Raw genomic sequence first — 25,060 nt, 5'->3', positions numbered from 1 at the left:
AATTAATGTCACCACCTGTTCCCTGGTTGCTGGTTGTCTTAAGCCAGTTTCCATATACCCAGATGTAGTCTTCCATATTGTAGAAGACTCAAGGGCAAGTTGAGACCTGGTGCTCCTCTGTGTAGCACTAAGTTCTTACTATTTCTCACTGTTATGTACAAACATTTTCCTTTTATACTTCATTATGATTGCTTGAACAAGCTTCAGTGAGTCTTTTCTTTTTCTTTGACAGAATGTGTTTGTACAACTGTCACTAGCTTTCAGAAATGATAGTTACACTTTGGAATCAAGAATTAGCCAAGCTGAGAGAGAGAGAAATATTGCTGAAGAGAACACTGAGAAGGAATTAAACAACTTTAAAGCAGCTGTTACGGTAAGAAGATCGTGGTAATCTTCAATGTAGCCCATGCATGTGAGAATTTAGTACAGCTACCTCTGTTTTAATATGTCCCCAAAAGTCAATTTTTATAATTGACTGTGTCTTTTATATAATGAAAAAAAATGTTTTAATGGTTGTGCAATGGTTTTAACATACTACCTTTACTGCAAGTGGTTCAAAAGTCTAACCTTAACTAATGTTTTTTCAATAGAATAGAAATGGTAATGGTCTTCCAGCACAGGTTTTATTACAGAGCTCAGATTAAAGAGCCATCAGACAGATTTTTTAAATTTCCCCTTCATTCTTTTTCTTTGTCTGCTCCTTACATTTACGATATGGGGGCAATGCTATTTGAGTAGGAAAAAATACATGCGAGTTGAAAATAAGAACACTTCTGCTAGATAGTTTACAATGTATTGTGGAAAGTATTCTCGAAGGCTTTCACGACCAATATCATCTGGTTGTTGTGGGTTTTTCGAGCTCTCTGTCACTGTGGTTGATGGGTGTCTTTAGCAGGTCTTTTTTGTGCAATGATCCCTGGTCCTTGTGGCTGGGTAGAGTTCGTTGACCTTCTGCAGGCTGTTGTGGAAAGGTTTGGCACCATGTCTGCATATGTGTGTTTCTGAATTAGTTAATGACTGTGTATATTTGCTGGGTCTCATCTCCTAAATATGGAGCAAATGAGAAGGAAATTCCCTAAGGCTATTGATACTCTTCAGTATGTATCAGCAGGAAGAATTATGGGCTCAGTGCTTGACATCACATGGATTGGGGAGAACTGGAGGCCTAGAATGTGTATGTCTCATACTTTAAATATGACCCATACATACTCACACAAAAATGCAGAAAGAAGAAATTCCATATGAATTCTATAGATCATTATCTCTTGTTATGTTTATACACTGGCTTCTTTCAGAGGGTAATACTAAACTTCGTTTTTCCATGCATTCATGTCTAGCTGCTACTCAAAACCATGTTGATGGAAATAAATTTTTCTCCTAAACGTTTTTGCTAAGATGATCTATAATTCCAGTTCTTTAATGAAATCATATTGATTGACCTTTGAAACTGATTTTTAGAAATATGTTGATGTTTGATTCTTTATTCTGAACACACCTAATAATGTCTAGAATACAAAATCTTGCTTGTATGTCTAATAGTGAAATTTCAAGTCTTGGTTAGGTTTTTGGAAGGAGTTGTCAGTTATACACCGGAGAGTGTTTTTATTTCTGGAATGATTTTTTCCTATGGCTTTAAATCCCCTAAAGCATGGTTCCCAACCCCCGGTTCGCGGACCAGTCCCGGTCCATGGCCTTGCCAGGACCGAGCTGCGGAGACAAATCTCCTCCCACCCCGCATGCGCAGATGTATGCATGCCCCTCCCATCCATACACACCCCATGCATGCAGCGCCCTCCCACAGCCCCTCACACACACACACACACACACACACAGCCCCTCCCACGCCTACACCAATGGCTTCCCCCACTACCTGCATGCTAAACCGGTCTGTGGAGGCAAAAAGATTGGGGACCAGTGCCCTAAAGGACCACTGTGGGGAACCACTTCAGAATTGTTCTGGCAGTTGCCGTGACCACATGATTCTGAATTGTTCTCTTCATATTCGTGCATGCTGTCATTGCAGTCTTCAGCTTCTTTGTGGCATCATTCTGAACATAGAGAAATGTACCAGAAGTTGTTGGAAGATATTGCTGTGCTGCATCGTTTGGCCTCACGACTATCTAGTAGGGCTGAGATGGTTGGAGCTGTTCGCCAGGTAAGACAATTAAAATTGAATGCATCTTCTTTGACTTCACTATTGAAATCATTAGGCTTTATTGGACACTTGGCAACAATCCAGAATGACATTTATGATTCAAAAGTTGCCTATGTCAGCAAACGTGGAGTGCAGATGAAATGGTGATGAATTACCAGGGGATCAAATGTAAGGGCTTGTCCAGCATCCCTTAAGCTAGGTTCCTGCCTTTAGGAGTGGCAAGAGATATTGTGCCCTCAGCAGTATCAAAGTACAACTCCAGTGCCAGCATGATCAGCTACCCTATAAGAAATAGGAGGTGCCATCTTGTCTATAGCCTCAGGCAGCAACATGTTGTGACCAGCCCTTGCTGGTAGTTTTGAAGGCTTATTGTCCATAGGGAAATGCCTGCTCATCTGGCACACATATGCTTTTGTTTGTTTTTTAACATCTCAGAATTTGCTTTTAAACAGATCTCAAGCCACATCTCCAAACAATTTCTTCAGTTCAGCAGTTTAACACATAGATTGGAACTTCTGTGGGCGCAGCTAGTGAAAAGGATTCTCCCCTCTCCAAAAAAAAATTGTTATATAGATACCTTATCATGCACACATACATGCTATTATCAACTCTCCCTGCACAAGAGTGCTAAATAATCAACAGTACCCATAAGAATTCGTGGTGAAGGGAAATAATGTCCCAGTTTTGTGTGAAGGGCAGGGAGAGGGTGCAGCCATAAAGTTGATCTCCTTTCTTTTGATGTTAAAAAGAGGCTGTTCCTAAATTCTCATAGAAAATGGTAGTCTTGATATGGGCAGTCTTTGACTTTGCCAGATGTATTCTGACATTTTTCTAACTACATTCCACTTCTCAGAGTCTGCACCTCTCCCTGTGCAATGTTGCCCTTTTTTGGGTCTTGGCAAAAGTTTTGAGAATGATTGCCAAAAAGAGCATATGACCTAGTGTTTGAAGATAATGTGTACTTTTTCAGGGCATTACTTAGACTGGCTGAATAGTCATTCACTTGCAGGCCAAACATCAAGGGCAATGAGAAAGTTGTAACAGACCATAAGTTGTTTCATTGTGACACCTGGGAGTGGAGCGGGCACAACAGTCCCTCAACCAAGTGTGTGCCTGTACCTTTCCTCTTCAAGATAATAGAATCATAGAAATCATAGAAAAATTTAAGTTGGAAGGGGCCTACAAGGCCATCAAGTCCAGCCACGTCCTCAGCACAGGAATACAATCTAAGCATATCTGCCAGGTGGTTATCTAAGTTGTTCTTGAATGCCTCCAGTGTTGGAACACTCACCAACTCCTGGGGTAACTGGTTCTACTGTCATACTGCTCTAACAGTTAGGAAGTTTTTCCTAATATTTAGGGCTTGAAAAATGCACTCGTCCACTTGTCTGTGACGAGTGAAAAAACGCTGCTTGACGAGTCACAGCTCCCTCCCTGCCTGCCTCCTTACCCTCAGCCCATCTCTCTCTCTCTCAATGATCCTGCAGTCCTCCCCTCCCATTACAGAAAGGAAACGGCCCTCTTCTTGCGAATTCAAGCGGCACATAGATATATAGCTATGCAGGAGGATGTAGAGTAGTCCCATGTTGGAGAATTCCCTGCTCCCAATTTCAACCCAACAAGGACACATCCTGGGATGGGAGGGAACCATGGCTCCTTAAGAAGCTGTGCGCTTTTGCTTTCAGTTTTATTTTTGCTGGAGACATACAAAAGAAACGCATTCAAAATACAAGCTTCATGACCCCACAGGCACGTAGGTAATAAAGCAGCCCAAGTCTGAGGGCTTGTACACATTGTTACATAGAAATAAAAGTAAACAAGTGCCTAGTTTAAATGTGTTAAATTGCAAGGCTATAGTCCGGTCATGCTGACTGGTAAAATTTTTGACTGACTGGTGAGACATTCTAAGGTTTTTCAAGCCCTGCTGATATTCAGCCAAAATCTGGCTTCCTTTAACTTGAGCCTATTGTTGCATGTCCTGCACTCTGGGATGATTGAGAACAGATTTTGCCCCTCTCCTCTATGACAGCCTTTCAAATACTTGAAAAGTGCTGTCACATCACCCCTCAGCCTTCTTTTCCCAAGGCTAAACATGCCCAATTCTTTCATCCTTTCCTCACAAGGCTTGGTTTCCAGCCCACTGATCATCCTTGTCACCCTCCTCTGAACTTGTTCCAATTTGTTAGCATCCTTTTTTAAGTGTGGTGTCCAGATCTGGACACAATACTCAAGGTGTGGCCTAACCAGTGCTGAATAGAGGGAAACTAGCATCTCATAAAATTTGGAAACTATGCTTCTATTAATGCAGCCTAAAATAGCATTTGCCTTTTTTGTAGCCACATCACACTGTTGGCTTATATTTAGCTTGTGATCTACAACAATTCCAAGATTCTTCTCGCTTGTAGTTTTGCTGTTCTTTTAAGGGAATATCCAACCTGTAGATGAGAATGGACTCACTGGTTGTCCCATTCACTATTTGATCTAACCCCATGCCCAAGCTTGCCCACAAAGTTGTGACAAAATAAAAACAGGTTCAAGAAAGGAATCAGAGAAACAAAGGGGGTAGCCAGCCATTCCATTATATTCTGTGACATAGTAACAGAACAGAGGGAAGACTAGGTGAGGTTGATGCCAAACTGTGTGGCCAGCCTCAATTGTAGCATGGATTTATTTTCTCCACCAGGAAAACTCCTCTCTCCAGTACTGGGTAGTCCCACCTCCATGCTGGAAACTCTGCCACATCTACAAAGTGGCAAAACACCGATTCAAGATATATGGTGGCTGGTAGGAGCCTCCTTGCTTAGTGGTTTGGTGAATAATTAGAATTCTGATATTGTTACCCATTTAAGAAACATCTTTGGAACACAGACTAAGCAAAATACTAGGGCAAAGGTAAACATTCTCATTGGAAATCCCCCAAGGTGTTTTCAGTGTGTTGTACACTTCTTTTTATTAATGGGAGGTGAGATTTTCCATAATTCCTGTGGGTGGCAGGATCTCCTTATGCCTAAAATCCCAGCCTTGCTCAGTAGGGTTGTGTTCATTACAGTTCTTTATTAAATAATAATATATCCTAACGCACAAATGTTCTCCCCATTGCAATTAAAGAGCTTAAACTTTTAAAAAATTGCAGAGAATTCCATCCAGGCCCAAGGCTTTTAGTACTTAATAATTAAACGTCTTTGGTTTTAAACCATGCATGTTTAGCTGTGAGATCATTCACCCAATGGTGTTGTTTCCAGTTGTTCTGGGTCATTCTGATATTTTTGTTGTTGTTGTTGTTGCAGATTTAAATAGGTCATCTGGGTATTTGCATCCGGGGAGGAGACGTGGTGGCGCTGTGGGTTAAACCACAGAAGCCTCTGTGCTGCAAGGTCAGAAGACCAGCAGTCATAAGATCGAATTCACACGATGGAGTGAACCCCTGTTGCTTGTCCCAGCTCCCGCCAACCTAGTGTTTTGAAAGCATGGAAAATGCAAAAATGCAAGTAGATAAATAGGTACCACCATGGTGGGAAGGTAACGGTGTTCCGTGTCTAGTCGCGCTGGCCATGTGACCACAGAAGATTGTCTTCAGACAAACGCTAGCTCTATGAGTTGGAATCGGAGATGAGCACCGCCCCCTAGAGTCAGACACGACTGGACAAATTGTCAAGGGGAACCTTTACCTAAGGGGAGGGTCTTTGTTCCTCAATGTACTATGATACACTGGGTTATCCCTGTCCACACACATCCAGAATTGCACACTGATATCTTCTTCATCCTCACCTACTCCACTGTCTCTTCCTTTTCTCCCTCGTTTTGCCCATCCATGGGCCATATTGACCAGTCCATAAGGAAACATCATCAAATGACACCCAACCAAAATATGTATGAATCAGCATGGAATACACTACTATGGTCCATGGAAGCAGCTCTTACACTACAGAAAACTGAAGCAAAGTGAAATAAAAATATACCACTACTCTGGAATACAGGTGGTGGTTTGTTTTGGTCATACTTTGATTCTATTGCTATTAGTTTAAGCCCTATGTTTTATATCAGAGGTGTAGTATCAGTGTCATGGTTGCAAGGCAAGTTAAACAAATAAATGCTCATTGTCAATAGACTGTGTAATAGAGCTGAATTAGGGCTTCCAACTCTTTTTTTTCTAAGATGTCTTTAATGTTTACAGGGCTAGCTGTAACAACGTGATCCTGGGAATAGATCTACCTATTGCATCTGGCTGTTGCAAATGGGGGAGAATTTTTGTTTCAGATTATTTTTGAAGAATTTGCCAAAATGTACAGATTTCTTTCTTTGAGAAACAAAAATAACTTGAAGTCTAAAATAGAGATGGGGACAAATAAAAAAAATGGTGATTCGTTTTCATCCGTTATTCATCAAGGTTAACAGATCAACGAATATGAATATTCTTCGATGAATCGATCTGTCAATTTGTCTGCACTTTAAATGGCTATAACACTGGCCCTCAACCACCTAGAGATACCATATTTTCAGGGAAGTATCCTCAGATGCTTTTCCATGACTCCTGAAAGTTTGGTGAGCATTGGATCACAGACCCCTGGGTTATATAGTCACAAAGAGGACCCCCCAGGAAAGCTCCCCCCAGGTACTTAGAGACTCCAGAATCACAACTGAGCTTCTTATGTCTTTCCCCAACATGCCCCAGGATAGTTTACCACATGGCACAGAATTCCCATTCTGCCTACTGGCTGCCGATCACCTGATCAGAAGCCAATAGGCAGACACACACACACACACACACACACACACACACAGAGCCAGCCACCCCAACAGCCTACCCCCATACCCTCTTCCTTTCCCTACCTTAGCCTCCACCTCACTTCCACTGACACCCCCTTACCTTAATAGCTGCTGCCGAGGTCTCCCTCAGGCCTCCATCACAGTGAGTAAAAAGGGAGACTGGCTGCCCTTTGCAAAGATGACGGCTGTGGCTTCATTTAGGGTAGGGAAGCTGCAGCTTGAAAAGGACAACCTGGATTCCGTTAAGGCAGGCTAAGGGAATCCAGGCTGCTCTTTGCAGAAATGGCAGCTGCAGCTTCCCTACCCTAAATGAAGCTGCAGCCACCATCTTTGCAAAGGATGGCCAGTCTCCATTTTTACATGCATGGCTCCGAGGCCAGAAGACCTTGGCAGCAGCAATTAAGGTAAGAGGGTGCCAGTGGGAATGGGATGGGGCCTAAGGTAGGGAAAGGAAGGAGGTGTGGGGATAGGCTGTGGTATTGGGTGGCTGTGCGGGGTGGTGGTTGCCTTTCTGCCGCCAATCAGCTGATCGGCAGCTGGTAGGCAGAATTGTGTTCTTTTTTTAAATATGAAAGACGAATAAAAGGGGTTAATATAATCCCTTCATATTCATGGGCGTCTCTGGAACCCACAAATATGGCTCAATGAATACTTAACGAATCGGCTATATTCATCGGAAAAAGCAATCTGTTTTTATATTCGTCCCCATCTCTAGTGTAAAATGTTCAGGGGCGCCATTATATTTGCTCATTTCTTTTACTAGAAAGTGGAAGATAATACTATTTACTTCATATCGAAAATGCTTTTCTGTCTACGTTGCTTCCTCTCTTCTTTTCAGGAGAAACGCATGTCGAAGGCCACTGAAGTTATGATGCAGTATGTGGAAAATCTGAAGAGAACATATGAAAAGGATCATGCTGAACTCATGGAGTACAAGAAACTGGCCAGTCAGAATTCAAGCCGAAGCTATGGCTCCCCTGGTAAAACAATCAATCTCCTTGACATTTTACAGCACATCTGTAGTGTTGTTGGTTTTGTAGTTGAGTACTCCCAAATCTATATAGACACAAAAACAGATTATGAAGTTATATAACATAGAATTATGTGCTTTAGTTTAACAAAAGGGCAGAGCAGGTCCACTGTGGTAGGCCTCAGTAGCAGTCACAAAAATGGCCTTTGGGCAGCACATTGTCCCCCACCCCACCCTTCCAATTTAAAAGCAGAAGTTGAAAAATATGATACCTGGTTGCAGTATAATGAACTAAAATTCCAAGTTTCTACTGCTGTAGTAAATAAATTATCTCCTAGTTTTTTTTCTGAGATGTATAATATTGCTTTACATGAACATTCTAATTTAAAATAGTTATGGTAAATAGCATTTAGCTGTGGTATCTGAGTTTTCTAGGACTAATTTTTTCTGTTTTTTTTCTTTTTCTTTTCCCCCCCTTTGCTTTGTTATGCTTTGTTCTACTTCCTTGGTACAGAAGATGGTGTGCCGCGTACATCTAGATCCATGTCGCTTTCTGTTGGAAAGGTACTCTCCCAAATAACAAGCTATTTAAGGCTATCTATAGATGCCCAGTGCTTTAAAAAAAATCATGTCAGTGAACATGATGCTCAAAATATGATGCTGGTGCCCTTCTCTATACCATATGAGATAAAGCAAAAAGTGAAGACCTTCCCAGAACTTTTACTTGTATACTTTTAATGAATTGGAGATCTTGGACATTATACCTTTTTGCTGGTGGTTTTGGGATTGGTCTTAAATTGGTATTATGCTGGCTTGTTTTTATGCTGATCTTGTGCTGATTTTCTGCTGATTTTATTTGGGTTATGTTGCTAATCTCTTATGTATATTTCTTGCCCATATTGGGTCATATTTCATATTTTACTGACATAAGATGTTGTAAAAGCAGGACAGATCACAGAAAATCCACATGTACTGAATTACACATACAGTAGGTACTTGTCTTTATAGTTACAACCAGGAACAAAACTGAAAAAGGAACCAATTCCTTTCCTCTACATGAATCTGTCAGCTTCTTCCCTTTACCCACATTTTTACTGATGTTTCCACTTAAAACAAAACTATATCCATTATCCTTCCTCTTCCCATTTGTCTGATTTCTGTTTATATGCTTGTCTTTTGTTTCCAAATATTTTAATTGACTCTGCTTTCCCAAAAGAACTTGTCCTTTTTGTTTCTTTGCACAAGTGCTCAGATTTTATAGGATTTTCTCCAGGAGTAGCTAAAGAATAACATACCGGAGACTACTATTTATTATTTACGTAAAATATTTCTATTCCGCCTTTATCTCCAAAAGAATCCAAGGCAGCTCACATGTGAGGTGTTTCTTTGGTAGGCAGCATCTTTGGGGACAAACAGCAGTTTGGGAGCTGCTTTTCAGAAGGAAGCCAGCACAGGGCAGGTTTTGAAAGCTGTCTGCTTCCCCCCCCCCCATCTCCCCAGGATGCAAATCGTCAATTTAAAATGTTTTTTTTTAAATATGTCTTTTAATGTATTATGTATTTCACATAAAATTAGTCTCTTAGACCAAGTAGTGATTACCGGTAATTGCCCAAAGCTACAGTCTTAAACACATGTTAATAGGTTATGGGGCACCCAAAACATATAAATGAACAGATAAAATGTGGTGCTGGACTCTGTAGGTAAATTTTGAGACATTTAAGTTGTACCCTCCTGCTGTAAAATTCCTAGATTTAATTGCTATAAAATCTTCTAACTTTTGCTGGAAATCTACATCACTGCTTCTTCATGTATCACTTGTAGCAGATTTAGAATCCAGTGTTATAAGAATGTACACATTTATTCTGCTTTCTACTAGCATTACATGTTTATACATACCGTGAAGGTATACTAAGTGTGTAATGAAACTTATTTCTATTACAGATGCCTCGGAGAAGAGTCAGTGTTGCTGTTGTTTCAAAATTTGAGCTCCCAGGCCAATCACCGGGCACATCACCTACAACTATATCTCTGATGTCTTCACCAGTAAATATAAATTCTACAGAAATAGGCTTTTTGAAGATTTTACTTCACAATTTTTATAAATCTTGGGTTAATTGTTGGGAGAGGTTTTGAGTGATGTGGATAAAAACAAATTTTATATTCACATCAGACAAATTATATAGAAATGTAGACAGAGGTGATAAATTTCTTAATAAAGGAAATATATAGAGATGATTCAACAAATTGTAAAAATGTTGCCCACTGGGTATCATATATTCTCATGAAAAGAGTGAGTTTGTATCTGAAACTGAATGTTTCGATGTATATTAAATACATACAGGAGACACAATTAATGTTGTAATTTCAATGAAACTGAGTGGCTGTTTTTATTTACAGTCTGAGTCATCGAATGGAAGAAGCAATCTGACATTGGCTCCTGTCTTACCAGTGCTTGTAGAGAAGTAAGTTCACACCTATAATTAAAGTAAATAGTATATTAGATAATCCTTGCTGGCATAAAACTCCTAAGGTAGTTTAAAGTGTAATATCTCTGCCAATGAACAGAGACAGTTCAAAAATGTTGCTTAGTACTGGTAATAGTATTTGTACCTATTCATTTCAGTTTCAAGCAGCAGCTAGAAAAATATTCTTAGTGGTTTTTCTTTCTTGTTTTTTAGGAAGGAAATGGTAGAAGACTTAACATAATCTGATCATGTACTTCTTTGTTCAGAAGTAAGACTCAGTTGGTGAAACCCAGTTAGCACAACTATGCTGTGTAAATGGTGAATGGATCATCACTAGCACCATTGATCTTAATTTAAAACTTCCTATCCGACTTTCGAGTTCCAACGCTCCTTAGAGATCCTTTTTGTCCTGGGGAAGCCTTTGGGAACTCAGGACAAGGTGAGGAATTTTCTAATTTAAAAAAATTATTACCAGATCACCAGTGGTGGTCCTGATTCAGTGGTGATTCTCCCATTTTTAATTAAATTAAAATAAAGATTAATGGAATCTGGTGATAACATTTACATGGCACAGTTGCACTGACTGGATTTTCAGCCAGTGAGGTTAGGAGATTTATGCCCAGTAAACATACATGCAACCTTAAAGTATTTGATGAGGAAGTATCAGATGGAGAACAATCATATTTATTTATTGTATTGTATTGTATTTATATGCCACCCATCTGGCAGCCAAGGCCGTCTGGGCGGTTTACAACAAATAACAAAAAACAACAGAGTAACAAAATAGCAGATAGCAACATTAATACATAGGGGTGAAAATCAAAAATCATAAAATGTTATGAGGATAAAATTATAATACAATAAATATAATTAAAAGCCTAGAAGAAAATAAAAACATGGAGCATGGCAGTATGGCAATATTTATAATATGTACTCAAATTTAAGCCTCGTGAATTCACTGAACCTAGTCCACCCAGCTGGTTGTGCATAGATTTGCAACCACAAATTGCAATGAGACAACTGTGTTCCTTCTTCCTATTCCCCACTAAATTAATAGGCTGTCTCTATAGAAGCTCCTGGGAAAAAAGTGAAAGCTAAATTTTAGCTAAGTGGGGACTCTAACCTTGGCTAACATTTTGCTCTGAGAACAGAAGAAAATTACAACCCCACATATAATTTGATTGCTTTCCAGAGTTATCGGGAAAGTTATTATGCCCATGTTATTTTCACTACCGCTGACTTCCAGAATCAATTATTCCCTCCAAACAGATACTACAACTTAGAATAGAATATTATCAATCATTAGACAGAAATCCACATCCAGCAGCAGGTGGCTTGCCAACTCTTTCTTAAGTCATTGTCTGGGGCTTGATTATTGAGTTTTGTGGGGTATACTCTAAGTAGGCAAACTACAGCACTGATGGAATTTGAGTTAATCAAGGTTATACCCGTTGATCATTTTGAGCCAGGAAAAATATTTTCATGTAGCAAGATGCTTTCAGATCTCATAAAACCAAGCAGATGTACAAACCTGTATTGCCCAGAAACCATGATGGGATGTTAAAAAAAAGTCACAGCATCGAATCACAGACAGTGACAAACCTATAACACTTACCCCTGGAGGGAAAACTGGCATCTGTCCAAGATACTATGAATTGTGAAGCAGTTGTATGTTACTGAATGAAGATTGTTAAATCTAAAGCAAATTACACAGTGAGAACAAGTCAGAGTTTTCACATTTTGTCAAAAGGCATCTGGTAGTAACACCGGATGCCCTTTTGTTTTCAGACTTCAGTACATGTACGTACTTCCTAGACAGTTTACATTACATTGACAGCTTGTCTCCCAGGGCAGAACACATGTCATCGTCAGGAAATACAGCACATTTGAAGGAAATGTCTTGCTGATATTTTGAAATTATGAGTATTGCCTTTTTTCTCCCCCAGGGAGCTTGATGATGCTTCCAGGGCTGTTTTTGTTGGTATATTGAGCCTCTTGACATGGCTGTCAGAAGTGCAGTCACTCTATTTTATTTTATTTTACTTTATATTTTGTCCAGGGCCAATTACAATTTGAGGGGAGAGAGGCACTGAAGTCTTACAGTGCCTGGGAAAATATAGATATATATTTCCCTATATGGCCTGGCAGCCAAACAGCAGTCAGAAAGAACAGTGCCCAATATAAAACTGCAGATCTTGGACCTCGCCAAGAAAATACCTCCAGCTTTCTCCTACACCGCTTCTGTTTCTAGCAAACAAGGCATTTTAGTATCAAAACAAAAGTCTTCCCAAATTTCCTTTTTCTGCATGTTTGATTTCAAGCAAAGTCTATGTATATTATCTGGCTGCCCAATAAAGCAAATTTAAAAGGGATCCCTCATGTTTGTAAAATGGACATGTTGTTCCTTTAAACTGCTGAAAATATAGTTTAAGTGAAATATACTGGGCTTTGTCTTGAAATAACATAATGTGTGAAGTAGACAGTAGTGTTCATAAACTATCAAGGGTAGAATTTAGTCAAAATGTGTGAATTATAGACATTCATACTTGTGTCAGTAGGAACTCCTTAGGGTATGGAGACAGCAGGTACGAAATGAGAAGGACAAAGAGAACAGAATTGGAAAAATATGTAAGTGGGGAACAGGAATGGAGGGGTTGCAATGTGGAACAGAAGTGAAAGGTATGGTACCTCAAATATATGTGTTTCTAAATTATGGCTGTCTTATATAGCCCTCTTATCATTTCATGAAATTTAACTCACTTCATTGCCAGAGGTAGGAAGCATTGCTTTCTTGTACTCTTTCAGAATCTGACTAAGGGATTCTGAGAGTCTGACAAAACAATAGTTTCCTGTCTTACAAGTTTTTTTTCTATTTAAATTCCTCTCTTTGTTCCTTGGACTACAGCCTAGGGTCTTGACTATGTTTTGTCCTAAGGTCTTACCTTGTCATGCGGGAGGGCAAAGTGGTCTGCTTCAGGCAGCACCACTGGCTTGATGGGTAGATGAAAGCAGGAACAGGTGTCTGTGTCATGTAGCAAGACGTATACAGATTTGATCAAGCCATGATGTTGAGAGGGCTGAAGTACCATTTGTGTTCTGATTCAAGAAGCAAAATGCCTTAGGTGTGAACTACATATTGAGAGAATTCCGGTAACCTTTTTTCCATCCCATTGTGGCATTTCCCCAGACACATTTGCTTTAGGAGTCAGATTTGCAAATTAAACCTGTGTTTGTTGTGGGTTTTTTGGGCTCTTTGGCCATGTTCTGAAAGTTGTTCTTCCTGGCGTTTTGCCAGTCTCTGTGGCCAGCATCTTCAGAGGACAGGAGTAGGAATTCTGTCCTACTCCAGTCCTCTGAAGATGCCGGCCACAGAGACTGGCAAAACGTCAAGAAGAAAAACCTTCAGAACATGGCCAAAGAACCCGAAAAACCCACAACAACCATCAGATCCCGACCGTGAAAGCCTTCGAGAATACATTAAACCTGTGTTTATCTTCAAATGACCAGCTTCAAAACAGAACACATTAAATGCATGAGACACAGTTGAGAATAACCATGTGCTGTGGCAACAGGTGTTTTTCACCACTTCAGAGAGAATGCTTGCTAAAAAGATTTTTTAACCATATTGTATAATTTGACTTTAGGCAATTACGGTGAGATTATGGAGATGATTAATACGGAAAGTAATTCTGTTTGAAAAACTGGTTCATCAATTCTGAATGAGGGGAAAGTGATGCTAGCTACAGTAGAGAATTGCTTGCTTAAATAGTATTTAGATTCCCAAATAAAAGCAACAGAATGTTATTAGGCAGCAAAAAAAACTTCAGTGGTATGCAGAGTATATTATGGGAACATAGCAAATACAGAGATACCTTATCAGGCAAAATCCAAAGAAACAAAACAAAGCAAAGCAAAACAAAATACATTTTTTTAAAAAAGACAAAAATATGTGGTACCTTAAAGACTAACTATTATACAGTGATGACTCGCAAGACTAATGCCTCATGCAATGAAAAACTCACAAGACAAAAGCGTCTTGCGGTGGTTTTTTTGTTGTTTTTTGGTGACTCACAAGATGAATTTTTCTCTTTGCAAGACAATTTTTTCCCTTTTTGGTTTGTTTTAAATCGCACAACCATTAGTACCGCGCTTAGCAAGATGAAATTTTCACAATACTACACAACTCACGAAATGAATTAATTTTGTCTTGCAAGGCATCACTATATTTTACATTTCCATAGATAGAGATTGTCCATATAAATGGATTGGATATAAACCCAGGTTTCTTAAGTAATTACAAAATGTAACACTTATTCTGTTAACTACTGTCACTGTTATTTTCTTTCATATATCCCCCCCGCCCAGCTTGAATACCTAGCTTTCAACCCCCCCACACACACCTTCTCTCTCTCCTCTCTCTCATCCCTCCTCCTTGCTCAGGTCTGGTATCTGTTTTCTGTCTCCCTGGAGGAATGTTTACAACAGAGCCATAAATTAAGGTTTTTGTCTTTTTTAAAATATTTGTTGTTTTGTTTCTTTGGATTTTGCCAGATCTGCTTGCACAGACTACCTCTTCCAAAATTGGAGATATCTTAGTAAAGTTTTGTCCGAATGTGAGAAAACAGAGGCCAGAATTCTATTGGTCTCATGCTGCATAAGTAGGCAATTGCACAAGCAAGGCTGTCTGTGCTGCTGGCCAGCCATTGTGCTTCTCAGTTTCTCCAGGTCAGGGAGGCTCCTAGCATGATGGACAGAAAGAGCTAAAGGAAAAAATGCTGTGTGATTGCCCTTATCCTCCATCATCTGGTTAATCTTTCAATATCCTGTGGGAGGAACTACAGTATATCCATTGCATGCATAAGGTCCCAAGTGTATATTGTTTTCACACAGAAGGTCCCAAAAGCTTGGGTTTCTAAAGTCTTTTTTTTAATTATGTAATATAATAGACCTTTTTCAAAAAAAAAAATTCTGCCTGGTTTTTGTGCCTTCAACCCAATGGTGTGTTTGAATAAGGGAGGGAGGGAGGAATTGTCACTCTTCTATTGGCAATATTAAAATTATATTTTTCTGCTTATCAGTTTTTCATTTTTAAATTTGTTAGTGTAAAATCAAATGGGGACCCTGACTGTGAACCTCCTTCTTCAGTGCAGTCACAGACTGGTTTGGAAGATATCAACCTGAAAACAAAAGTCAAAATAGAAGAGGAAGCTTATGACAAAGGGTAAGAATCATGTGCCAACTAATTCACCAAAGAGCAATTCTGCATTATTAAAATGACAGCTCATTTTCATTATCTACTGCAGTAGGATATGTATTATTCTCATTTGTGGGCTCAGGTGAAATAGGAAAATCCATGTGACAGTTGTCGGAGAGGATCATAGGGAGGGATTTTAAAGCTGCACCCCAACCTGGCTGAGCTCCCCCCCCTCTGAAGCATTGCTGGCTGGCTGGAATCGGATGGCCAGCGGTGCTTGCCCTGGGAATCCTCCAGTGCTAAGGTGCCTGGGAAAGGGGAGTTGCCTTCTAGGACCTTCCTGTGTTCTGACTTGCTGGGCCACAAAATGGGCCACGTGAGGGACCCTCTCTTCCATGAATTGCCACAAACTACTATTATCAAAAATGTACTTTCTATTTACTTCAAAAGAATCAGTTCCAAAACAGAGGAATTTCCATTCAGATTAGCCACAGCTAGAAATCTTAACCTGCATTGCCTCATTATTAATCAACTGAGCTATTTTCATAAATACCTCTGGAAGTTATCCCATTTGCTATGAAAGTGTAAACAATAGTGCCCCATACATTCCTCTTTCTCAAGTCTGGAGGCATTTTCAGGCCCCCTTCCTGCCAGCTCCCCTCCACCACATGAAGAATTTACTTCTGTTGCCTTGGCACGTGGATCCTCCATTAGATCAGCAAGGGAGTCATGCTGTTTCCTGTTCAATGCTAATTTCTCTCCTCTGTGGTTCCTATCACAATGTTTCACATGCCCTTTCCATTATATTCTTACTGTTCCCTTCCTCTTCCCCTGCTGCTGCTTTGGTTGTTCTACTGCAGGTTGTTACAATATCTGCCTCTCCCATGTAGCTGTGTTATAAGGCAGTGGTCCCCAACCTTTTCTGAATGGCGCACTGGTTGGGGGGGTTCGTGCATGGGAGTAGGGCACCCCCTGCACTTGCAGGTAGGCGGGGTGCTCGCTCGCATATGTGCAGGTGAGCAGGGCACACTCGCAGGTGGGCAGGGCGTGCTCGCACGCAAGCGCAGATGGGCGGGGGGTGCTTATGAACACATGTGGATAGGTGGGGCACCTGTGTGTGGGGGTGGGCAGGCCATTCATGCAGGTGGTGTGCGAGGGGGAATGCGTGCAGGGGGACGGGAGATCTCTCTCTGTGGCTCGTTTGGGGACTCCTGCTATAAGGAATAAGCAGGTGAAGCAACACTTACAGTCAGCAAAGCCTTTCTACTCCTGTGTGTGTTACATGCTATGTCACACCTCACTTCCTTTATGCTGACATTGGCCAGGGTGTGGAGGTGGGAGAGAGAGTGATAATTCATCATATTTCATTGTACTATCGTGTTATTGTAGTGTCACAGAATGCATATAGTAAGTCAAACATTAAAATAGATCATGAGGCCAGGGCCCGATAGAGGTTTTATGCCATGTAATTAGGATCGGGGTGTGTGTGAGAGAGGGAGGGAAGAGAGAACTGGCTAACCTTAACTCATTAAAATAAGGTCCTCCATTTTTCTACAAGCCCACTGTCCCAAACATTTGAATTACTATGGGTGCACATCACTACGTACAAATGATTCCACAAATTCAAGCAACCACTTAATTATCTTAATATGAAAACCAATAATTCTGAGATGCTAAACACCCTGCACATATAAAATGCCAGAAGGCATTTTCATAAAACAGTGTCCTATTTTGTTTCCTTTGTTTTGTCATCAGTATGTGTTGCCATAGTATTAATGTTTCTATTAATATTAACTACAAAAGGATATCATGTCTGACTAACAGCAACTATCTTAAACTGAAAAATACATTTTAAACAAAAGGGTAAAGAAATGGGTGTGATTCACTGAAAGTAATTTCACTTTTATATCACTTATTATGGAACTAATTATAAAGCAAGGAAGATTTTTTCTGTGACTTGCTAAGACAACTATAACCTATCTATGTAAACTGTGCTAAATTTTAGCATACAAACTTAACAATATAGGGGTTCTACTGAGATTTGAATTTCCTTTTAACAAGTAGCTAGTTTACAACCACTCAGTCAAAATGTATGTATACTACATATTTAATAGTTTAGTTATGTAGCTACTGTGTTTCCCCCAAAATAAGACAGGGTCTCATATTAGTTTTTGCTCCAAAAAAGCATTAGGGTTTATTTTCAGGGGATGTTTTATTTTTTTCATGTACAACAGTCTACATTTATTCACATACAGTCATGTCATCATCTTCTGGTTGCTGCATAATGGTGGAGGGCAGGGTTTCACTTAACTGGGGCTTATTTTGGGGGCAGGGCTTATATTACGAGCATCCTGTAAAATCATATGAGGGCTTATTTTCAGGTTAGGTCTTATTTTCCGGAAAACAGAGTATCTATCTGTCTGTCTTTCTGTCTGTCTGTCTGTCTGTTTGCTACCTTTATCCCAATAAAGGGATTCAGTCATGTTTGTTATATATCCTGTTTCCCTGAAAATAAGACCTACCCCCCAAATAAGCCCCAGTTAAGTGAAACCCCAACCTCCACTATTCCACAGCAATGAGGAGAAGATGACATTACTGCATTTGAATAAACGTAGATTGTTGTAGAGGAAAAAAATAAAACATCCCCTGAGAGTGGTCTTAACCGACCAGATAGGCCGGATATAAATAAAATAAAATAAATGAATGAATGAATGAATGAATGAATGAATGAATGAATGAATGAATGAATGAATGAATGAATGAATGAATGAAAATAAGTCCTAATGCATTTTTGGAGCAAAAATAATATAAAACCATATCTTATTTTTAGGGAAACACAGTAATAAAATAGTAATCATGTGTGGTTAAGCCCATCCTGACTGGTGGCAACCCTTTTCAGGGTTTTCCAGGTAGAGAATACTCAGAAGTAATTTACCATTCCCTTCTTCTGAGGGCATCCTGGGACTGTGCAGCTTGCTGAAGGCCACACAGGCTGGTTTTTCTCTCTTGGAGGCAGAGTGGGGAATCAAACTCCCAGTCTCTGGCTCCACAGCCAGATTCCTAAACCATTGAGCTATAAAGACTGCCTGAAAAGGTGAGTCTTGCACTGTCGGCGGAAGGATGAAAGGGAGGGAGCCAACTTGATGTCCCAGGAGAGAGCATTCTATTACCTGGGAGCAGTGATATAGCTTCTTCTTTTGGACCACTAAACATGATCATTCAGCACAGCCTCAGTCTGTTAGCAACACTGCAGTAAACTTGCAGGAGTCTTTTGGGAAGAAACCACAACACTACAGTTTGTACCTGCTGCTGGCTCATAAAGCTAAGGTGTTTTTGAGTAAGTGGATTCTACATAATTCAGTGCATTTGCAATTATTGCTGGTGCAGCTAGAATTCTATCAGCTGTAACTAGGCAGAGCAGCAGTGTTTAGTGACATTGGTAGCCGGTGTCTATAGTGGATCTAAGAACCTCAGTAGGTGTTACCTGTAAATGGATTATTCACACTTGCCATTTGCAGTAGCAATGAATGTGACTATCCAGCAAGGACATGTTTCCAAAATATTCATTGTGTATGTTATGTGTCATCAAAGTCAATTCTGACATGTGGCAATCCTAAGTAGGCTTTCTGAAGTATGTGAGATATTTAAGGAGTGGCATTGTTAGAGACACACAACCTCTGCCTCCTTGAGTTTCCACTGCCAAGCAGGAGTTTGAAACCAGGTCTCCTAAATTTTAATCATATACACTCTCCTACTTCACTGGCTCTCAAAAAATATTCAGAACCTACTCTTTGTGGGTGGCTCAAAGCAAATTGTGTGTTCTCTATTGGTGTGTGTGTGTGTGTGTGTGTGTGTGTGTGTTTGCAGTCAATAGATAGATACCTGTACACTTATTTTCCACCTTCTTGATGGAGTATCGAATTTGCCTTTGATTACTGTATACTGTTCCCGTTTAACAAGACCATCTCCCAGATGACCGCACAGACTTTATTTGTAGTTGATACCTGGAGAAACAAACTTAAAACCCAGTCATTTTTTTTTCTAGTAAAACTGTATACTGATCTATATTTATACTGGGATATGCCATTTGTCCTATCTGCCTCTTTCAAGAGGAGCTCCCCCTTCTTTTTTGCATGACTGAAGTTTCCTCCAGGTTCATGTTTGTCTGTAGAGGAAGCCCAAACTGTTGACACCTTATTTTCAGGAATAAAGAATGTTTACCAAGTTACACTGACTTTGACTGACTTTGCTTGGAGCTAAATATCAAGAATGGGTGCAGCTCTCAAAAAGTAGAAAAATGTATGTGTCCTTTTCATATTTAAAGCTATCAAGAAGGCTTAAAGAAAACCAAAGAACTTGAAGAGCTGAAAGAGGATGACAAAGAGAAAATAGAGGAGATCCCCAATGAATGTGTAGCAAGTGAAAATGAAATCAGCAAGGAGCATAGGTAAGAAAACCACTAGTATATTGAGAATGTCAAAGAGTGTAGTAATGTATCTGATGAAATGTAACCTATTGAATGTTCAGAAGATAATAGAACTGAATATCAAAAATATTATGATAGAATTTCTTTTCCAGCAGATCCCCAAATAACTGCTGCTATAAACTGTTTTAGGACGGTGGAAACAAAATCCAGGTCAAACCAAACTTTTCCTGAGCCTATTAAAATTGATTTCATTACTACAGAGAGTATCTTGCGTAAACATTTTTATCACTGTAGAAACAGGGTAACTATTGTTTCACACCAGCAGTCTTCTTTCTAAGTCACTACAAAGTGCTAAAGATTTTAAAGAAGGAGAGCAACTGAAGGAAAAATTCATTATAAAACTCCAGTGTGGATGAAAGCCAAAATACAGAAAATGGGTGAAATGCTTTTATTTGAACTCTAATTTAACCTTAAATTTATTTATTTATTTATTTATTTATTTATTTATTAATTTATTTATTTATTTATTTATTGGACTTATATACCGCCCCATAGCGCTACAAGCACTCTCCGGGCGGTTTACAATTTTTAATTATACAGGCTACACATTGCCTCCCCAGCAAGCTGGGTACTCATTTTACCAACCTCGGAAGGATGGAAGGCTGAGTCAACCTTGAGCCGGCTACCTGGGATTTGAACCCCAGGTCGTGAGCACAGTTTTTAGCTGCAGTACAGCGTTTTAACCACTGCGCCACGAGGAGCCTTCCCTGACCTGTGTTAAAGGAGCCTTCCCTGACCTGTGTTACATAACACTGCCCAACATCTGCAGCCAACACCATGGTTTGTTGACTGAAGATAATTTGATGGCATGAGACATGCTAGTTAGAATGGTAGGAGTGCAACACATCTGGAAGGCACAAGGTTAGTGAAATATGCCTAAGGAAGCATCCGAATTCATCCACACGTGAAGCAGTTCTCCAGGATTAGAGAAGCAGAGTCCAATTTATGGCCCTCAGACTGATTTCCTGGAGCCCTTGCTCTGATTTTAAAATGCTTTTCAAATTACCAGTTCAAGCATCTGCAAGAGCAATCAGTCTCTTTGCTGTTCTTTGTAGGGGCAATGTTGAGGGGCTAGGAGGAGTGGGCAAAGAAAGAAAAAGGAGTTGGTGGAAATAGAAGAAAAGGCCTCCTTCTGTGCAGTACCAACAGGAGTTAGCCGAATGCTGCTGCTGTGATCTGTGAAAGGTCCTGTGCGAGTTTCACCTTTCAGTACTGCTGTTGCTCAGTAGTTGACCATCGATAATTTGTTAGTTCCCATCACCATTATTGCTATTGATTCTCTTCTGCAACTGTTAATTTCTGTAGTAGAGGATGGATGCATCTTGGTCTGGTTACTAAGCTTTGTCCATTCTGCCTTTGGTGACCCAACTAGGAACCTAAATGCATAGTCTCTTGAGGGTATTGCTGTCAGCTTCCCTGATACACTCAAGTCCCTTCACCATGTGAAAATGTACATTCAAGAGGGAGAAAGAAAATAGGTATAAAATGATTCTTAAATTTCGGGCTACCTTGAGACCAACCTCATCTCCTCCCACCAGTGGAATATCCCCCTAGACCATTACAGAAGAACCTGACCATCCCTCATTTAGAGAGATGTGTGTGTAGATGACTCCTGTATGTTGTTAAAATTCACGCTATGCATTTCTGACTTCCATTCCATTTGTTCAGTATAAACTGGTGAAAACAGACATTTATTCAATTTATTTAACATTATGATTAAGGATGTTTTTACTCATAGAGTTTTCCCTTTGAGCTTCCTTCATACTTCGTATTATATAGACATTAAAAAGAAAATATAAATGAGCATTCTGACTTTTGTAGGTGTACTTTCTCATTACAAATTTAGAGCAAGACTCAATGAAGAATTGTATATGTTTAAAAAAGCATAATATAATTTCTACTTATGCTATTAGATGTTTTAACAGTGTAACCTCTTAAGAGAGGTTAAGTAGTTCTTGTAGGAAAAAGCAGAATATTTTCATTCCAGCAGCAGTCTCTTGATCAATAGCTCATAATGACAAATTAAATCAACACTGCCTCTTTTCTCCTGATGCTGAATTTATTTCTGTTAATATAAATATGCCAGTTTTGAAAAAGAATTAGAAAAGTTCTAAAACTTTAGCAAAGAGAATAGTTTTGAACAAGAACAAGTACCTTCGTTATGCTGGAAACAGAGCTTTAGTCTGTGGCATATAAAACCAGTAAGGATATCAAGTGCACTGCTAGACCTCCCTATCTTACATGTTTGACAGCTTTCAAATAATAGAAGGATCTGATGTGCCAATAATCTTCCACATTTTTTACTTTTTCATTTTCCATTTTACAGCAAATTTGAAGTTATTATCCATTATGTACAAATACTGTACCCCAAACTGCATAAACACTGGAATGTTCTCTGGATTGTGGCAGCCATTATCATCATTTTTGCTCTGGTACTGGGAATCTCCACTTTATACAGTTACTTCTCTTCTTGTACTGAATTATCCAATGGGCCCAAAGTGAAAGCTACCTGCTCTGCTGTCCAGCACTATTCCTGGTGGAACTCAGGACTACAACATGACCAGCGTACAGAATAACAAAAGCATGAATGGAGAGAAAAGCCGTCTGTAATACACCAGTAAGCACCCGTTTTAAAACTGAGGAGTGTAAAGCAAAGTAGCACCTTGTCACTTTCCTGGTGGTTAAATGTGGTCAGTGGCCCACCGCTTAGTCTCTTCTGTGCCATCAGACTAGTGAACGCAGTGTGATTTCTAACTAGACAGAGACACCAGCCAATAAATGCAGTTTTCTCTTTTATGCTAATTGTTATTTATTATTGTGCCTGAATATCAACACAGCCACTTGAGAAAGATAAAGAAAATGCTTTATGAAAACCTAGGGCATTGATGGGTGGAAGCTCATAGGTGGAAACTCCATGGCTTTTGAAAAATGCCACACCCAGACTTCCTGCAACATAAACGTCAGCACTGATTCCTGTTATAAATTTCAGTTTGGAATTCTTCAACAATAATTTTAAGATCTCAGAGTTACAATCAACTAAAGATTTATATCTGAATTCATAATTGTAGGGGTTATGCAAAAATTAAAAGTGAAAAGTACTAAAAGTATTAACATGGTCTTGCTACAGCCAGGTCCCACATCTGCCAGAAGGGGAGACTGCATGGTTGGAAGGATGAACACTTCCTTCTCCCTGAAAAATAACATGCAACAAAGAGTGAATGTGCATGTTTGTTCATTCTTTTCTCTTTGAAAAGGAAAGTTTTGCACACACAAAAAGGTGTTCACTTTACAGTGCCTTTGTCACTTAGTACATAGTAGCCAATGTGGAGACACAACCAGCTCTGTCACTTGAACAAAACAGCATGCACCTCTGTTAAATACGTGTAATGAAGCTGTGATTCCACAGCATTTCTTGCACATATCATGCGTGGCAGCAGCAACTCACTGTAAATAAAGCACCAACAAAGAAGCAGATTTCATTGGGAGATGTTACACAGGTCATTAGAGTTGACATGGGGGAGAAATGTTTTGTTTTAAACCATTGTAATGCTAGTGAGATGTTGGGGTATAGTTATAGAGACGATTTGATTAATGGAATGGGGTGCTTCACTTGTCCACCTACTGTTGATTTTGGCTTCTCCCAGGCCATTTCGTTCTGTTAAAAAATACTGCTTTGGCTGTGAAAGCCAAAACAAGCCTGTAAAGCAGGAGAGGAGTGGGGAGAAGAGCCAGTGTGAGAAATAGTACTTGACAGAGAAGGATTGTAAGAAGAGCTACAAATCATCCTTCTTGCCCTTCATTTTGTTTGCCAAGACAATGGCTAATTCTTTACTAAGAACAGTGTCACAAAATCTAAGCACAGCATAATTCTGTCATGTTCCCCAGAGAGAATTATTAGCATTTTATTATTTCTGAATGCTGGGAACTAAGGAAGTTTCTGGATGTGTTGGGAGGAAACATGGTTTGGCATATTATCACTGCTTCTTGGAACAAGGAGGTTAGGATGCCTCTTGTCTTGACAGGTGTAGACAGATCTCCATTATACAAGTTCAAGCTACATGCCTTAAAACAACAGACGTCAGAGTCGCTCTTGTAACAGTCAGGAGGACTTGATTCCAAGCAAACCCACTTAAGATGAGGGTGAAAAAAACTGCTGGGAATTCTGGCATCTGTTTGGAGCTCCTTTATACACGACTGAATGTAAGAGGCAAGGAAGAAAAGCTTGCTTTTGTAGCAGATTTTGCACATTTGCAAACTGAGCAAGGAAATGCCTAAGAAATATTATGATGGTAACAGGGTGGTGAGAAAAAAATTAAGAATTGGAAGCATTGCACTCATTAGTTAATGATTCATAATGTTTTTTTTACCAGCACCCTCACATGAGCCCAGAAGTAACCATGTCACTTGTGGTTTTGAAACAGCTTTCCCTATTTTAATTTTTTTTAAGTGCTAGAAAAAGGTGTGGAGCAACACACATCTTCCACAAGAGGTCCAAGAGGAGCAATTCCCGTATTTGCTGTTCATTCCTATCTCTATTGTTGGGTATTTTTAGGTTCCTATTGCTAGTAAATGCCAACAAGCATGGGCTCAACAAATGCATATTCACCACAATGCTATTGGAGATTTATATTGGCATGGGTGTAACTGTGTAAACCACAGTGGTGTATTGCCACTAATTAATGAATTACTGCTCCCATTTTTGGTCATGTACCAAGTCACATGACTGATGCATGACCAAGAATGCAAGCTACAATTCATTAATTAGCATGAGTTTGCTGCTGCATCTCACACAATGACACTTATGCCAGCATAAATCTCCAATAGCATTCTGGCCATTGCATGATTATAATTTGTGAATGACTGTACAACACAGGTAGGTAGGATCTGTTCTCAATCATCCAAGAGTGCAGGACAAGTAATAGTGGGTGCTGGGAAGCCAGACAGTGGAACCAATTACCTCCAGGGGTGAGTGTTCCAATGCTGGAGGCATTCAAAACAAAATTAAATAACCATCTATCAGACA

At 39.7% G+C, this 25,060-nt stretch overlaps 1 protein-coding gene across 1 annotated transcript in view; it reads left to right on the top strand.

Annotated features, from left to right (window-relative positions):
• The window catches only part of IRAG1 (inositol 1,4,5-triphosphate receptor associated 1), a 114,919-nt gene extending 92,086 nt beyond the window's left edge, over nt 1–22,833 (top strand). Inside the window, exons 26-34 of the mRNA XM_020789930.3 lie at nt 233–373; nt 2,024–2,155; nt 7,761–7,902; nt 8,407–8,456; nt 9,834–9,935; nt 10,290–10,354; nt 15,459–15,578; nt 19,876–19,998; nt 22,364–22,833. Coding sequence (XP_020645589.3) covers nt 233–373; nt 2,024–2,155; nt 7,761–7,902; nt 8,407–8,456; nt 9,834–9,935; nt 10,290–10,354; nt 15,459–15,578; nt 19,876–19,998; nt 22,364–22,613 — 1,125 coding nt within the window. The 3' untranslated portion in view covers nt 22,614–22,833. The remainder of the gene's footprint in view (nt 1–232; nt 374–2,023; nt 2,156–7,760; nt 7,903–8,406; nt 8,457–9,833; nt 9,936–10,289; nt 10,355–15,458; nt 15,579–19,875; nt 19,999–22,363) is intronic.
• Nucleotides 22,834–25,060: the final 2,227 nt, after the last annotated feature.

The sequence above is a fragment of the Pogona vitticeps genome, chromosome 1 (assembly GCF_051106095.1).
Source record: "Pogona vitticeps strain Pit_001003342236 chromosome 1, PviZW2.1, whole genome shotgun sequence".
Lineage (NCBI taxonomy): Eukaryota > Metazoa > Chordata > Lepidosauria > Squamata > Agamidae > Pogona > Pogona vitticeps.
The sequence above is the reverse complement of the archived record's forward strand: the minus strand, read 5'-3'. Positions and strand labels throughout refer to the sequence as shown.